At 55.1% G+C, this 16,313-nt stretch overlaps 1 protein-coding gene across 1 annotated transcript; it reads left to right on the forward strand.

Moving 5' to 3' along the window:
• The first annotated feature begins 3,719 nt into the window (after window positions 1-3,719).
• On the forward strand, window positions 3,720-16,072 carry LOC130708483 (NUT family member 2G-like). The gene is made up of 9 exons (XM_057549127.1): window positions 3,720-3,807; window positions 5,763-6,477; window positions 7,431-7,559; window positions 8,606-8,726; window positions 12,130-12,185; window positions 13,232-13,288; window positions 13,916-14,153; window positions 14,555-14,671; window positions 15,193-16,072. The coding sequence occupies exons 2-9, from the start codon at window positions 5,792-5,794 to the stop codon at window positions 15,985-15,987; spliced, it is 2,199 nt and encodes a 732-aa protein (XP_057405110.1). The 5' UTR covers window positions 3,720-3,807; window positions 5,763-5,791; the 3' UTR covers window positions 15,988-16,072.
• The last annotated feature ends 241 nt before the right edge of the window (window positions 16,073-16,313 follow it).

The raw sequence follows: 16,313 nt of genomic DNA on the forward strand, positions 1-16,313 counted from the left end.
GACGGCGGTCCGCGTGCCTGAGAGCCCCGCCCCAGTGGGCGTGCGCAGGCGTGCAGGCGCGGGGCACGCGGGGATCTGTTCCAGGAGGTCTCTGCAGGAGAGGAGAGAAATGCAGGGTCGGGCACGCTACGCAGCATCTCTGGCGACGCTCCTTGCCGGGAACCTTCGTGACAGTGTCTTCTTAAAACCAGCTCTTGTGAGATGTGCACTCGTGATTTTTCTATTGCACACGTGAAACCCATGCACTTAGCTACAAAGAGTTCTGGAGAGCTCCGCTCTAAGCACAGTAGCCTCAAATTGGGGCAAGTGCTTTCATGCCCTTTGGACTGCAGTTCCTTGGTTCTTGTTTATGCCTTTCAAAAAACAGTAGGTCCTTTTTCCTTGCAAGCCTGAAGTTTCCGCTAAAGAACAATTCTAGCAAAGAATTCAGGCCTGGGAAACACTCTTAAGATACTGTCTCCTGACTCCGTTCCTAGAGTCTTTCCAAACGCATTTACTCTACTAGAATATTTTTTCTCAGTGTATTTAATACATGGAGGTTTTTCAATAAATGTTGATTCACAGGTGTTTCCTTTGTATGGTTTTTTTTTTTTTTAATAACTTTGAAAGAGAGTGGACAATCTGGGCCAATTTCAACACAGCAGGTAGTATGGGAACAATTTTCCTTTCCCTCCCTCCTTTTTTGTAATATCTTGCAGACTTTCAGTTGGCATTAAAAACAACAACAACAACAAAAATAGTAGCAGGATCAACTTACTGACCTGACTTTGTAATACTTCCCAAAGAAACTTCAATCATCAGATCCTCTTTCTGGTCAATTGCAAGATTAGAGCATTTCTCACTCAACAGGATGCCTCTGAAGACCCCTCACGTCTAACAGCACTAAGCGCCTCCAAGTGCACAGACTTGAAAACTCCACAAGACACAAACATGGTATCTCTTCGTTTCCTTAACGTTTCGTGATTGAGTGGAAGATGAAATGTCTTCTGAGGCTTGTGATGCATGTCCAGAATTATTTTTTCTCAGTAGTCAATGCCTGCCCGCAGCCTCTGTGCAGGACTAGTCAGAGATCATGATCCAAAGGACTTTTAGATACTCCCTTCTGTGACTGGTCTTCCCAAATTACATTTGGGCTAATTTGATTATCTCTGTCTCTGGGGTGTAGGATTTTGAAGTATTACAAAAGTGATTGCAGAATTGGGACTGGCTAATTTTTGCACAGTGCAATTTTTGTATCAGTGGCCTTGAGAAGAGTCCTTCAAATACTGTATCAGAATTATGAGTGAGAATCTTGTAAATAATTGGTTGAATGACTGAACAAAGGGAGGAAGCAACAAGGAAGCCTGCCTTTCTCGAGTGCCTGGGTACAATATTTTGCCTCACCGTCCCTCTAGTATGAAGTTATTGGTTGAAAATCATATGAGTTTTCCCTCATTGTAAAAGCTCCAGTACTGAGCGATATTCCCAAACTGTTTATTTTTTTTCAGTCCCCGACAGGAGTTTCTTTAGATATAAAGTTCACCATGCTGTTGCTTGAAATATTCTCACCTTATCTTCTCATCTTCTTCTGAGTCAGTTTTTCCTGACAAGAGGCAAGGAACTTCTTAAGCACCAACAGGAGTCTTTTTCACACTGTGGAACAGTCCTTCTAAACCTCTGTTTCCTTCCCCAACACCCCACAATCAGGTGGAGTTCTACTGCAGCTACAGCAGTGAGAGAATCTCGTCTCGCAAGAGATTTGGTTGCCATCCTCTGAGGTTTTCAGCCTTCATCTCCCTTGACAAGTTTCCTAACAGTCCTCTCTTCTCACAACACAAAACACGAATACTCTTTCATATCCTTTTGATAGTGGTAAACTGACTGACATGGATTCTCAATATGAAAATAATAATCAGACAAGTTTTGTAAAAGGAATGCTACCATGATTCCCATGCAGATGGGGCCATATGCAACGATGAGCCTAGATTGTAAAGAGCAAGTGTATGTAATGCAGACAGGAAATTAACAAACTTGTAAGCAGGGCTTGCAGGCTAGGATTTAGATGGAAGTGGGCTTGTCTGAATGGGGATTGGACACTGGTGGATAAACTCTTGGCATTGTGTCAAGGTGCACATCCATCTCATGGGTAGTGGACTTTTAACACCTAGAAAAACCAGGGCTCTAGGATGTTTAGTCCCTTTAACATAAGGAAAGAGAAGAAGATTTTCTGCCTTCTTGTTCCTTACTTCTGTCCTTACCCCTACTAAGCCAAGATGTTCAGTGCTATATGATTGCTCTTCCAAATCCATTTCATCCAAAGAGCCTGCAGATTTTCTGTATGTTTACAATTGTGTTTTCTGTTGGAGCCAAGATGCACACTTGAGTCTCGTCACTCCAAGTTCTCTTTCTCATAAGGATGAGTAACTGATAATAGCTTAGTATGTTCTAATTTTTTGGTAGTGTTGCCAGATAAAATACAGATTTTGAGTTAAACATAAATTTCAGATAAACAGGGAAAGAATTTGCAGTAAAACTATGTCCAAAATGTTGCATGGGACAAAGTTGTACTAAAAATGAATTCATTGTTTATGTGAAATTCAAAAGTCAAATTCATTTAGGCATTTGATACTTTTCTTTACTAGATCGAGCCACCCTATTCTTTCAGGTGCTTTGAAATTTAAGAGACTGTAGAAATTCTTGTTCTAGGAATCTAGTGCAGAAACAGAGGAGCCACGATACCCGTACAAAGACAATCATTGAAAATCTCCTCAGATATATTGGAACATATATGAATTTTCATCTAGAAAAAAAAATGAAGGCATTTTAAAAACTGAAAACAGATTGCCTTCGTTTTTAGTTGCATGACGTATCTCTGGGAAGATTTTAGTGAAAGAGATAACACTGGTTTCCTCCGGGAAAGAGGATTGGGTTGACAGGGGAAAGAGGTGGGAGGAGGACTCGCCACTGCATATTCCATTTTGCACAATTTAATTTTGAACCATGAGAAGGTGTTGCTCGCTTAAAATATTATACTAAAATCATTTAAAAGGTAAAAAACTAAATCTTTTACAACCATGGAATACTATGAGAAAGACATTTAGTGAATTCTGGTCTTGGACATGGGGGCTGCATGACGGTTTTTTGATGGACGGGGGCTTTCCAGCACAAAGGATCATTAGTAAGGCTGGTCCTGCTGGATGTTGGTTGGAGCACAAGGACCACTCCCTTAGGAGTGATGTACATACAGCAGTCAAAGACACTGGATCTGCTGAGACAATCCTAATTTCAAATACTCAGTTCCATGTGGCCATAAATACCCAAGTGTTTATCAGACTAACCGTTCTGAATTTTGTTCAGAAAGTCTAGTCTCTGTTGAAGTAAGTCAAGAGCCAGGTAGGAAGCAGAGTGTGTTGAGGGACACAAAACTAGGTTGATGGAAAAAGAAGTGAAAGGAAGGGACCGTCAAGTCCAACCTCGGTGCCGTGAATCAAAAAAACAGTCTATAAACTGCGTAAAGAGGCACACGCCAATTGTGTTGCCACTGTGTGAGGTGGAAGGAACTTCCGGTTCTTGCCTACCTGCCAGAGGCCTCGTGGAATGTCTCGCCACCCCACCCCTACCCAGACCCACGTGCCCTCTGCCCCTCCCGCACTGCAGAATGTTTCAGCCACATTCTACTGTTATGACTCAAACCGGCCCCTCCTTCAGTTGGACCCTGAGCGTCTGTTGAAGCAGGTCACTCTCTGGGTCCTGGTCTTGACTTTTCTCATTGAGGCTACCAGGCAGCAGTAGTCCGTGCCCAAGCCTGCAGGACGGCTTCAGAAGGAGGTAAGCCTATAGGCTGGGGGTGTGTTCTCAGAGACCCTGCCATCCCTCACATCCTTCGGGTTCACACGTGACACTTCACGGTGGGCACACAGTTGGACTGAAGTAGAGGGAGAAGAGAGCACTGGACACACGAGGACATTTCACCTGGGGAGACTGGGGAGCCTGAAGAAACCTGAGACTGCACTGGGGAGGAGGGGTCATTGGAGGTGGATCAAGAGGAATTGCCCTGGCTATGGAGAAAGGATGGCAGCAGGCAGGTTGATTCTTTCTAGAAGGGAGACAAGCCACTTTGAAACGTGTGTGTAAGGATGTGTGTGATGTCCTGGTGGTGACACAGGGAGGGTCATGAGGAAAGCCTAGACGTGTCTTGTGTTCCTGAGGCACCTGAAGCTTGCCTCACCATATCTTTCTAAGGGATTGGAACAGGAGCATACTGTATCTAAGGGGGCCGTGGGGAGAGATGGTCTTGGTGAGAAAACTATTCAGTGGGGCTGTGTGTGGCCACACCTGCAGTGAAGTGTCCTCTCCGAGAGCTAGGCAGGAGGTTACTCTAACTGCCGCAGCCCACACCTCGTCCACTCCTCCCAGCCCAGAGCTCACTTCTCAGTTCAGGCAACTGTTGCTTTGGATTCAACAGGGGATGGGCAACCGTGTAACTTCAGCCAAGAGAGGGCTCAGGTTCCTGAGTTGCTCTGAATTGTTCTTCCTTTTGTGGAATCGCAGTACTTCAGACCTACTTCATCTCGTCCAGTATCTCATGGTGGACCCTCAGGCTGCCTTGAGAGGAAGAGTTTGTTCATATTTCCTGTCACTCCTTCATGGACAGGAGACAGATGTGGAGTGGGGTTGTTTCGGGTGGAATGTCAGTGAAGGCTGCTTCCTCTTTTAAAGGGGGAAGGAGTGTAGCCCAGGGGCAGGAAGACGATCTTCTGTGTTATTATTAAACGTCCTATGACACCTGTTCTGGTTAATTAGGTGCACCGTGGTGTGTACCTTGTTCTCGTGAACAGGGATGTGATCCAGACAACTTGATCGCCATGGCAACTGGCTTCTGCCTGCTTCTCAGATTGACTTTCCGTTATTGGGAGCTGGAGGGGGAAGGACCACAGGCGGTCTGTACTCCCATGACCAATGTAACATGACAATTCCCTGGCCCTTGTTTAATCCTCTGCAGCCATCACTGGCTGTGAAATGACAGAATCTAAGGGACACGCGCCTACTTCTCACACACCACTCCCCCCACCCCCGCCTCCTAGGAACAGAACTCCTGAGTGATGACAGTGACTCTGGGCACTGGGGAGGGGGTGGCAGGACCTGGCCCATGTTACGTGTCTGCTGTGGGTTGTTCTGAGATGCAGGTGCATTCTGGGCCAGTGTTATGGGTTTGTATCAGGATTCCATTAGAGAGATATTTTCCAGCATTTTGTTTCGTTTTGTGAGGCTAGGAAAGAAAGAGGGGATCTCTACTGAGCATCAGGAAAAGGAGGACTGAGGAGGAGGTGGGGCCCTAATATTTTACACAATACCTGTCCACAAAGGGCTTTTGGGTGCCTAGAACTTACCTTGGAGAAGGTCCCTAGCTGCTAGTACGCCGGCTGAGGGGCATTTCTCACAGAGCGGATGTCCACACAGTTCCAGATCTTGGGAGACAGCCTGTGAGGCTTAGGTGCCAGGGGGTGCCTTAGGGAGGCTCTCCAAGTCAGTGCTTGCTGAGGCGATTTCTTCTCGGCAGACAGGGGTCAGGGACCTTGGTGGATGGGCGCGGGGTCACCAGTGGAATAATTCTCAAGTGGAGGTCAGGGCATGAAAATCACTTGAAGACATTTGCACGCTGCACAGTTTCCCTTGTCCAAGTGTCCCTCACCTGTGGAGATTTACACTCTGATGCCACAGAAAGCCTCAGTCCCACTTGCCCATTCTCCTCCTCCATTCACTCCTTTCCTTTGCCTCAACAGCATGTCCAGTGCTGGGAACGGATGTGACCATGAACCCCGGTGCCTCCTTGTCTACTTTCACGGCAGTGCCCTTCCCTCCACCCATTCCTGGCGCCCAGCACCGGCCACCCTGGCAGCAGCACCTGCCACGTCCCATCACCCCAGCATTCCCTCCTGGCAGCAGCCTGCTGCTGCCAGCTTTCCCCAGGACGCCTATGGTGGCTAATGGTGGCCGTGGCCCCAGTGCCCCTGGGGCTTGCAACCTCACTGTCGAAGTCAGGTCACAAGGGAGGACAGTGGAGGCCCCCCAGACTCAGACCTCTGTCGTTACTCAGGCCCCCCTCAACTGGAGCGCTCCAGGGGCCCTCAGCAGGAGTGCTGCATGTCCTGCACCCGAATTCATAGCAACCCCTGTGATGGGGACCGTTGTGACTGCTTCAGCTGTTGGAGTTAGGCAGGCTGGCAAGGGAGGCTGGACCCCAGGCTTTCCTCCTCAAGCTCCACCACCAGCTGCCCAGCTGGCCCCTATCATTCGCCCAGTGAACTCTGGGCCATGGCCACATGGCGCTTCCAGGGAGGGCCGCCTGGCCACCAACCAGTCCAACGCCTCGCAGGATGGCTCCTCTAACACCCAGAGAGAGTACAGTAACTTCCGACGTTGGCAGCGCATCAAACCCCTAGCCCGGAGACACTTTCACCTGAGTCCTGATGCAGAAGCTTTTTCCTGCTTTCTCATGTGAGTGAACGCTCAGCGGGTCCTGAGCTTATGGGAGCTTTTAGATAAAGAGGAACTGGGGATGGACTCGCACGTTAGGTTTCTAGGGCTACTGGAAGGAAGGTGTGAGGGCGATGTCCATGCTATGAGAAGGCACACTGTCGGTCACATGGGTGGGCCTGCCAGTCCGTGACATCATGACCGAAATGTGCCCCATCTCAACTGGCCCCACCACCCTGTGAGTCTGGCCAGCTTTCTCTTCCATGATTCTCATGGTAATACGGACTGAAGACTTGCAGTCAGAGAGGGTCGTGGTGTAAGGTGAGGAGCCAAGGAGTGGAGGCCGCCCTCTCCTGTGGTGCCGTGTCCTTCATACAGGACGTGAGCGCACATGGCCAGGGGAGGCCACTTCAGAGGAGGGGGAGGAGCGCGGGGCCCAGGAGAGCGCTTTATGCATGCCTCCACTTCGTTGTGGAGAATTCCACTAGGAACAGGGTGATGGGAGAGCTCTCCTAAGGCCGTGGGCTCTCTCCCACTAGAGTTGTGAGCCTGGCAGGCATTTCCATCCTAAACCTCCGGTCCCTCGTAAAAAGGGGACAGTTACACTTCACTCAGAGGACTGTGCAGAAGACGCCTTGGGCTAATCTATGAAGTGTTAGCAGATTGCTTGGCACATGCCACGCCTCATTGATGATGATGATTTTTATTATGAAAATGCAGCCTTGAGGAGGAAAAGAGCTCCCCACGGCACAATGTCCCAGCTCTAGCCTGGGAGTGGATGGTCATCCTTGAGTGAGTGTGAGGCGGTGACAGCAGTGGCCGGGAAGGCTTGTCTTTGCCCTCCCAGATGCCCGCCTCTCACCCTCCTGTTGCTCAGTCATTCTGGGTTGAGTGATGTGTGGTCCACATGGGCGGGTGGGGTCAGGCAGGTGGGGGCTGGGCTGGGCCCGGAGACTGACCCCGAGGGCTTACAGCCCAGTGCTTCGATCCGTGGCCCGCCTGAATCCCAACATGCCGCTGGAGGAGGGACTGTGGAGGGCCGTGCAGGAATGGCGGTGCAGAAGCAACCCTGACCGGGTGATCTACTACGAGAGGGCGGAAAAGTGAGTCAGCGTCCTGGGCCCAGGGGCTGCGTGGAGGGTGAGGCCAGTGGGTGAGGGCAGGGTCTGGCCGTGGGGGTGCTCATCAGAGAGGACAGAGGAGAAGGGCTGTCACCCAGCACAGGGTCCCCGCAGCCCAGGGGCCCTACTCTCCCCCAGAAACCCATCCCTCACCTTGAGAGTTTGAGACTTCTGTCCTTCCTCCACCAGGAGCTCTGCCCTCCCCTGATTTTGACCTACCCTTGCCTTGACATGAAGGTCTCAGGACGGGGCAGGGTGAAGCTGTGAGTCCAGTAGGGGTCCAACTCCGGCCATATGGGCTGGGCCGGGGAAAGAGCTCCACCCGCCAGCCTGCTGCTTCCTTAGTGGTGGGTGGCTGGCGGCCACTAACATAGATTTGGGACCACCTCTCCTCATGAAAAGTGCCCTGAGTGGGTACCCTGGCATCCCTGAAGAGGCTGGGGAAGCCAGCTGTCGTCGGCCCAAGGGTCTCCGGCCCTTCCAGTGTTTGCTCCATGGTAATCCCCTTGGTTTAAGAAACAAAAGCAAATAAACGAGCGCCTCTCAGAGGAAGGGAAGGCCTCTCCTCTAAGCTCAGCATCCACATCGTCCAGCCTCTCCTGGGCCCTGTCTCCAGGTCTATGTTCCAGGACTCTCAGTCCTAGCCCAGGGTCCTGAATTCGGGCAAGGACCCCTGTGGGGAACACATGCCTGTTCCAGCCTCTGGCTGTCAGCCCTTCATGTGGTTCTGGATGGGGACGGGGGCATGAGGAGGGTGCCCCCTGGGTCAGCCATGTGTCCCGTTGACCTGGTTCAATTCAGCGACCTGGGTCTATGCTGTTGAATGCCCTCCAGTGCTGGTGAGGCAGGAAGGGTCCCAGATCTTGTTATCACTTCCAGGAGCAGCTCTCTGCTGCGGACAGCACCTCACAGGGCCTTGACGGCCCCAAGGCACGTCCTCTCCCACTGCCTCAGTCCTGGCTGCCTTTGTTGGGCTCCAGAGCCCAGGCCTTTTTCTCAGGGTGGCCTGTGCCTCCGTCACCCCCCAGGTTCATGGAATTTGCAGCCGAGGAGGAGATGCACATTCAGAATTTGCAGTGCATGCAGTGCGCGCAGGACCTGCCTCCTCCAGCCCCACCGAAGCTGGATCCTCGGGGGCCCCCAGCCCCGAAAGTGGGCCTTCAGCCAGGCACCCAGCTTCCCACTGGAGTTGAAGGCACAGGTAACAGGGGCCTAGGGTTGGCCACCGTCCCCATGTGGATCCTTTTCTTTCAAGACAGGGGCATTGGTCTTTCAACCAAAAGAGCCACCGAGGCGGGGGGTGGGGAGGTGGGGTCTCAGCTGCCCTTTGTCACTACGGGGTATTGACTTGGTCAGTTTTGTAACTCCTCTCACACCTCCCTGTCAAAGGACCCCACACGAAGTCTGCCTAAGTAGTGGGCTTGATGGGGAGACCCCTAGAAAATTGGAGGTTCCCCACTTCCTTACTTGTGACTCTCTTAGATGACCCCCTAACCTCCCCTCTCCAACTGTGCATGAGGCTTCAGATGGTCCTGACCCCTCCCACACCCACATCAACGTCCCCCAAACAATGCCCTCACCAACGTGCGCTCGGTGGTCAGGAGGTGGACCGGGAGTCCCTCACCTTCCTTCCCTTCCTCCTGCTCTGCCTCAGCCTGTGCTCCCAGGATGTCCGGCCCCAGGGCCCAGCCCTCGCACCCGAAGCCACACAGATCCCAGCGGAACCCGGAGCCCAAGGCGCCCAAGGTGATTCCCCCTGAGACTGTGAGGGAGTATGTGGACAGGATGGAGGCGCTGGCGGGGCACGTCCACTCAGCCACAGGCGAATCAGATGCAGAATGTGGAAAGGACGGAAATGAGCTGAAGCAGGAAGAGGACGACACCTACTTGGACCCGTGTCTCTTGAGCTGCATTGACGAGCTGCGTTCCCGGGAAGACTCTGTCACCAAGGTAGGCTGGGCCTGGAGCCTGGGGTCTACAAGATGCCAGGGCGTGGAACTCTCAGCACCCAAGATCTGGGTTCTGCTCAGGCCGATGGGACTTAAGCTCAGCTCCTTGTTCCTGAGCCTGGTGTTAGGGGAGGTTTACGCAGATGTATGTGTGTATATGTTTGTGTCTGTGTGTATGCCTTTGTGTGTCTGTGTATGTGCATCTGTATATGTGCTCTTTTGTGTGTGACTGTGTATATGCATGTGTGTGTGTGTGTGTGTGTGTGCGTGCTGACCATCCCCGCCTTGTGGAGGAGAGTGGGGGTGGGGGGGTCTCTGCTTTTCACTTTCCCTCCTGGTCTTCTTGTGTCACAGGCCACTCCTGGCCAAGGATGCTCACAGCCTCTTCTTTCTGTCCGAGGTGGAGGCAGTCATTCACCCTCGATTCCTGGCAGAATTGTTTTCCCCAGACCCACAGCTGGATGTCTTGGCCCTTGCTGAGGAGCTGGAGCAGGAGGAAGGACTCACCCCTGAAGAAGTGAGCCAGGGGAGGGAGAGGGACACTTAGGGAGCCAGGGGACTCCAGGGGAGGGGGGACCCCAGGTGACCCAGGGGACAGGGGAAACCAGGTGGCCCAGGGGAGCCAGAGGAGGGAGGGATCGCAGGTAGAACAGGGGCGACAAGGGACACCCAGGAAGACCAGGGCACGGAGGGACCCCAGTGAGCAGGGGAGAGGTAGGGCCCCAGAGCAGGAGGCCCACATGGCTCTGTCCGTCCCTTCCCTGCCTCGGAGGCCTGGCATGGGGAAGGGCCCTCTCTGGGGTGGGTGCAGCGCAGGGTGATAGGAAGGAGAGGATGGGGAGCCGGGAGCGGAGGGAAGGACACACAGCTGGGAATAAGGTGCAGGAGGATGGCAGGAATGCCACCGTGTCTGTATTTGGAGTCTAGTCCTGGGGTCACCCGTCCCCTCCTCCCCCCCAGGGCCATTGTCCCACTGCCCAGTGCTCCTCCTCTCACACGTGCGCGTGGAGCCGTCACTGTCCTCCTCCCTCCTACCAGCTGGTGCAGAAACAACTCCTGGCCTTGAAAGAGGACAAGGGTGGGCCGGCAGCCCCGAGCCACAGTGCACGCGGAATGGGCTCAAGTCCATCTGAGTCCCACGCCGGCCAAGGTGCCCAGAGGCACGACAAAGACCGCCATCGAGGGGTCAGTGATGAAGCCTGCCCACCAGAGATTGATTTTGAGGCTCTTCATAGGCCCATCCGAACAGACAGTAGCCCGTTCGTGCTCAGAGTCTTTGTTCCCTTTCGAGGACGTCAGGCTGGCAAGGGAGGCTGGACCCCAGGCTTTCCTCCTCAAGCTCCACCACCAGCTGCCCAGCTGGCCCCTATCATTCGCCCAGTGAACTCTGGGCCATGGCCACATGGCGCTTCCAGGGAGGGCCGCCTGGCCACCAAGCAGTCCAACGCCTCGCAGGATGGCTCCTCTAACACCCAGAGAGAGTACAGTAACTTCCGACGTTGGCAGCACATCAAGCCCCTGGCCCGGAGACACTTTCACCTGAGTCCTGATGCAGAAGCTTTTTCCTGCTTTCTCATGTGAGTGAACGCTCAGCGGGTCCTGAGCTTATGGGAGCTTTTAGATAAAGAGGAACTGGGGATGGACTCGCACGTTAGGTTTCTAGGGCTACTGGAAGGAAGGTGTGAGGGCGATGTCCATGCTATGAGAAGGCACACTGTCGGTCACATGGGTGGGCCTGCCAGTCCGTGACATCAGGACTGAAATGTGCCCTATCTCAACGGGCCCCACCACCCTGTGAGTCTGGCCAGCTTGCTCTTCCATGATTCTCATGGTAATACGGACTGAAGACTTGCAGTCAGAGAGGGTCGTGGTGTAAGGTGAGGAGCCAAGGAGTGGAGGCCGCCCTCTCCTGTGGTGCCGTGTCCTTCATACAGGACGTGAGCGCACATGGCCAGGGGAGGCCACTTCAGAGGAGGGGGAGGAGCGCGGGGCCCAGGAGAGTGCTTTATGCATGCCTCCACTTCGTTGTGGAGAATTCCACTAGGAACAGGGTGATGGTAGAGCTCTCCTAAGGGCGTGGGCTCTCTCCCACTAGAGTTGTGAGCCTGGCAGGCATTTCCATCCTAAACCTCCGGTCCCTCGTAAAAAGGGGACAGTTACACTTCACTCAGAGAACTGTGCAGAAGACGCCTTGGGCTAATCTATGAAGTGTTACCAGATTGCTTGGCACATGCCACGCCTCATTGATGATGATGATTTTTATTATGAAAATGCAGCCTTGAGGAGGAAAAGAGCTCCCCAAGGCACAATGTCCCAGCTCTAGCCTGGGAGTGGATGGTCATCCTTGAGTGAGTGTGAGGCGGTGACAGCAGTGGCCGGGAAGGCTTGTCTTTGCCCTCCCAGACGCCCGCCTCTCACCCTCCTGTTGCTCAGTCATTCTGGGTTGAGTGATGTGTGGTCCACATGGGCGGGTGGGGTCAGGCAGGTGGGGGCTGGGCTGGGCCCGGAGACTGACCCCGAGGGCTTACAGCCCAGTGCTTCGATCCCTGGCCCGCCTGAATCCCAACATGCCGCTGGAGGAGGGACTGTGGAGGGCCGTGCAGGAATGGCGGCGCTTGAGCAACCTTGACCGGATGATCTACTACGAGAGGGCGGAAAAGTGAGTCAGCGTCCTGGGCCCAGGGGCTGCGTGGAGGGTGAGGCGAGTGGGTGAGGGCAGGGTCTGGCCGTGGGGGTGCTCATCAGAGAGGACAGAGGAGAAGGGCTGTCACCCAGCACAGGGTCCCCGCAGCCCAGGGGCCCTACTCTCCCCCAGAAACCCATCCCTCACCTTGAGAGTTTGAGACTTCTGTCCTTCCTCCACCAGGAGCTCTGCCCTCCCCTGATTTTGACCTACCCTTGCCTTGACATGAAGGTCTCAGGACGGGGCAGGGTGAAGCTGTGAGTCCAGTAGGGGTCCAACTCCGGCCATATGGGCTGGGCCGGGGAAAGAGCTCCACCCGCCAGCCTGCTGCTTCCTTAGTGGTGGGTGGCTGGCGGCCACTAACATAGATTTGGGACCACCTCTCCTCATGAAAAGTGCCCTGAGTGGGTACCCTGGCATCCCTGAAGAGGCTGGGGAAGCCAGCTGTCGTCGGCCCAAGGGTCTCCGGCCCTTCCAGTGTTTGCTCCGTGGTAATCCCCTTGGTTTAAGAAACAAAAGCAAACAAACGAGCGCCTCTCAGAGGAAGGGAAGGCCTCTCCTCTAAGCTCAGCATCCACATCGTCCAGCCTCTCCTGGGCCCTGTCTCCAGGTCTATGTTCCAGGAGTCTCAGTCCTAGCCCAGGGTCCTGGATTCGGGCAAGGACCCCTGTGGGGAACACATGCCTGTTCCAGCCTCTGGCTGTCAGCCCTTCATGTGGTTCTGGATGGAGACGGGGGCATGAGGAGGGTGCCCCATGGGTCAGCCATGTGTCCCGTTGACCTGGTTCAATTCAGCGACCTGGGTCTGTGCTGTTGAATGCCCTCCAGTGCTGGTGAGGCAGGAAGGGTCCCAGATCTTGTTATCGCTTCCAGGAGCAGCTCTCTGCTGCGGACAGCACCTCACAGGGCCTTGACGGCCCCAAGGCACGTCCTCTCCCACTGCCTCAGTCTTGGCTGCCTTTGTTGGGCTCCAGAACCCAGGCCTTTTTCTCAGTGTGGCCTGTGCCTCCGTCACCCCCCAGGTTCATGGAATTTGCGGCCGAGGAGGAGATGCACATTCAGCATTTGCAGTGGATGCAGTGCGCGCAGGATCTGCCTCCTCCAGCCCCACCGAAGCTGGATCCTCGGGGGCCCCCAACCCCGAAAGTGGGCCTTCAGCCAGGCACCCAGGTTCCCACTGGAGCTGAAGGCACAGGTAACAGGGGCCTTGGGTTGGCCAACGTCCCCATGTGGATCCTTTTCTTTCAAAACAGGGGCATTGGTCTTTCAACCAAAAGAGCCACCGAGGCGGGGGGTGGGGGGGTGGGGTCTCAGCTGCCCTTTGTCACTACGGGGTATTGACTTGGTCAGTTTTGTAACTCCTCTCACACCTCCCTGTCAAAGGACCCCACACGAAGTCTGCCTGAGAAGTGGGCTTGATGGGGAGACCCCTAGAAAATTGGAGGTTCCCCACTTCCTTACTTGTGACTCTCTTAGATGACCCCCTAACCTCCCCTCTCCAACTGTGCATGAGGCTTCAGATGGTCCTGACCCTTCCCACACCCACATCAACGTCCCCCAAACAATGCCCTCACCAACGTGCGCTTGGTGGTCAGGAGGTGGACCGGGAGTCCCTCACCTTCCTTCCCTTCCTCCTGCTCTGCCTCAGCCTGTGCTCCCAGGATGTCCGGCCCCAGGGCCCAGCCCTCGCACCCGAAGCCACACAGATCCCAGGGGAACCCGGAGCCCAAGGCGCCGAAGGAGATTCCCCCTGAGGCTGTGAGGGAGGATGTGGAGAGGATGGAGGTGCTGGTGGGACCCGTCCACTCAGCCAGCGGCAAGTCACATGCAGAATGTGGAAAGGACGGAAATGAGCTGAAGCAGGAAGAGGACGACACCTACTTGGACCCGTGTCTCTTGAGCTACACTGACGAGCTGCGTTCCCGGGAACACTCTGTCACCAAGGTAGGCTGGGCCTGGAGCCTGGGGTCTACAAGATGCCAGGGCATGGAACTCTCAGCACCCAAGATCTGGGTTCTGCTCAGGCCGATGGGATTTAAGCTCAGCTCCTTGTTCCTGAGCCTGGTGTTAGGGGAGGTTTACGCAGGTGTATGTGTGTATATGTCTGTGTCTGTGTGTATGCCTTTGTGTGTCTGTGTATGTGCATCTGTATATGTGCTCTTTTGTGTGTGACTGTGTATGTGCATGTTTGTGTGTGTGTGTGTGTGTGTGTGTGCTGACCATCCCCGCCTTGTGGAGGAGAGTGGGGGTGGGGGGGTCTCTGCTTTTCACTTTCCCTCCTGGTCTTCTTGTGTCACAGGCCACTCCTGGCCAAGGATGCTCACAGCCTCTTCTTTCTGTCCGAGGTGGAGGCAGTCATTCATCCTCGATTCCCGGCAGAATTGTTTTCCCCGGACCCACAGCTGGATGTCTTGGCCCTTGCTGAGGAGCTGAAGCAGGAGGAAGGACTCACCCCTGAAGAAGTGAGCCAGGGGAGGGAGAGGGACACTTAGGGAGCCAGGGGACTCCAGGGGAGGGGGGACCCCAGGTGACCCAGGGGACAGGGGAAACCAGGTGGCCCAGGGGAGCCAGAGGAGGGAGGGATCGCAGGTAGAACAGGGGCGACAAGGGACACCCAGGAAGACCAGGGCACGGAGGGACCCCAGTGAGCAGGGGAGAGGTAGGGCCCCAGAGCAGGAGGCCCACATGGCTCTGTCCGTCCCTTCCCTGCCTCGGAGGCCTGGCATGGGGAAGGGCCCTCTCTGGGGTGGGTGCAGTGCAGGGTGATAGGAAGGAGAGGATGGGGAGCCGGGAGCGGAGGGAAGGACACACAGCTGGGAATAAGGTGCAGGAGGATGGCAGGAATGCCACCGTGTCTGTATTTGGAGTCTAGTCCTGGGGTCACCCGTCCCCTCCTCCCCCCCAGGGCCATTGTCCCACTGCCCAGTGCTCCTCCTCTCACACGTGCGCGTGGAGCCGTCACTGTCCTCCTCCCTCCTACCAGCTGGTGCAGAAACAACTCCTGGACTTGAAAGAGGAGGAAGGTGGGCCGGCAGCCCCGAGCCACAGTGCACGCGGAATGGGCTCAAGTCCATCTGAGTCCCACGCCGGCCAAGGTGCCCAGAGGCACGACCAAGACCGCCATCGAGGGGTCAGTGATGAAGCCTGCCCACCAGAGATTGATTTTGAGGCTCTTCATAGGCCCATCCGAGCAGACACTGGCCCATTCGGGCCCAAAGTCTTTGTTCCCTCTCGAGGACGTCAGGAGGTCTCTCCATTCCGGGCCGGACGGCCCTCCCCTCCCCAGGGTCAAAGGCGCACTGGCCCTCTACTGGGACCCAGGGATGCGTCTCTTCTCAGAGAGGCGTCTCCTGTTCCGGAGGCCCGAGGGCCCAGGGACGCGTCCAGTGAGCACGAGGAGGCGCTCCACAGCCTGGCCTCCCTCTTGGCCTCTCCGCAGAGCCTGCCGCCTTGCCGGCTGTCCCAGAGTCCTGCCCCTGCCTCAGGCCTGGCCTCCCCTGGAGGTTGGGGGGCCAGGAGTGCTCCCCAGGCCCCCTCCCCTCAGAGAAGAGGCCCCAGCCCAGCTCCACCAGCCGCTCCCAAGTCGAGGAAGCGGGCTCTGTGTGGGCGCCCAGCCGCTGCTGAGAAGCTGCCCATCCCCGGGGCTGGCCACGGGGTCTCTGCGAGGCCAGCCTTTGCTCTGGGGCTGGTTCGCCCCTCACAGCCGAGAAAGAGAAAGCGTGACCCGTTTGTCACAGGGAAGAGGAGGAAGAAGCAGAGGAAGCACTGCAGCCAGTAGGGAACAGCCGGGCCGGCCCTCCAGGGCGAGCCCCCCAGGGCGGCCCCCAGGGGAGCCTAGGGGCTCCTCCTCACCCCAGAGCTGATCCTGGGATTGTGGGGGATTAGGGAGGTGGGGGAGGTGGGTGTGGGCAGGACCTTTGGAGTGATGTATGAAAATTGTGAATAAAGATAGTTTTGGTGGGAAATGCTCTCAGGCCACTGTCATCTTCTTCGTGTGGAGCTGCTCCACAGAGAGCGATCCTGAGAGGAAGGAAGGGTGAGGGAGGTCACAGGAGCTATGGATCTACAGGTGGCCAAACCTTTCCTCCACATAGACAAGGACTC

This window comes from Balaenoptera acutorostrata, chromosome 6 (genome assembly GCF_949987535.1).
Source record: "Balaenoptera acutorostrata chromosome 6, mBalAcu1.1, whole genome shotgun sequence".
In the NCBI taxonomy this organism is placed as follows: Eukaryota; Metazoa; Chordata; class Mammalia; order Artiodactyla; family Balaenopteridae; genus Balaenoptera; species Balaenoptera acutorostrata.

Coding starts and splice junctions, on each gene's coding strand:
- LOC130708483 (XM_057549127.1), top strand. CDS start 5,792: ATGAACCCCGGTGCCTCCTTGTCTACTTTCACGGCAGTGCCCTTCCCT. Junction 6,478..7,430: donor GCTTTTTCCTGCTTTCTCAT/GTGAGTGAACGC, acceptor GAGGGCTTACAG/CCCAGTGCTTCGATCCGTGG. Junction 8,727..12,129: donor CTCGGGGGCCCCCAGCCCCG/AAAGTGGGCCTT, acceptor AGGGCCGTGCAG/GAATGGCGGCGCTTGAGCAA.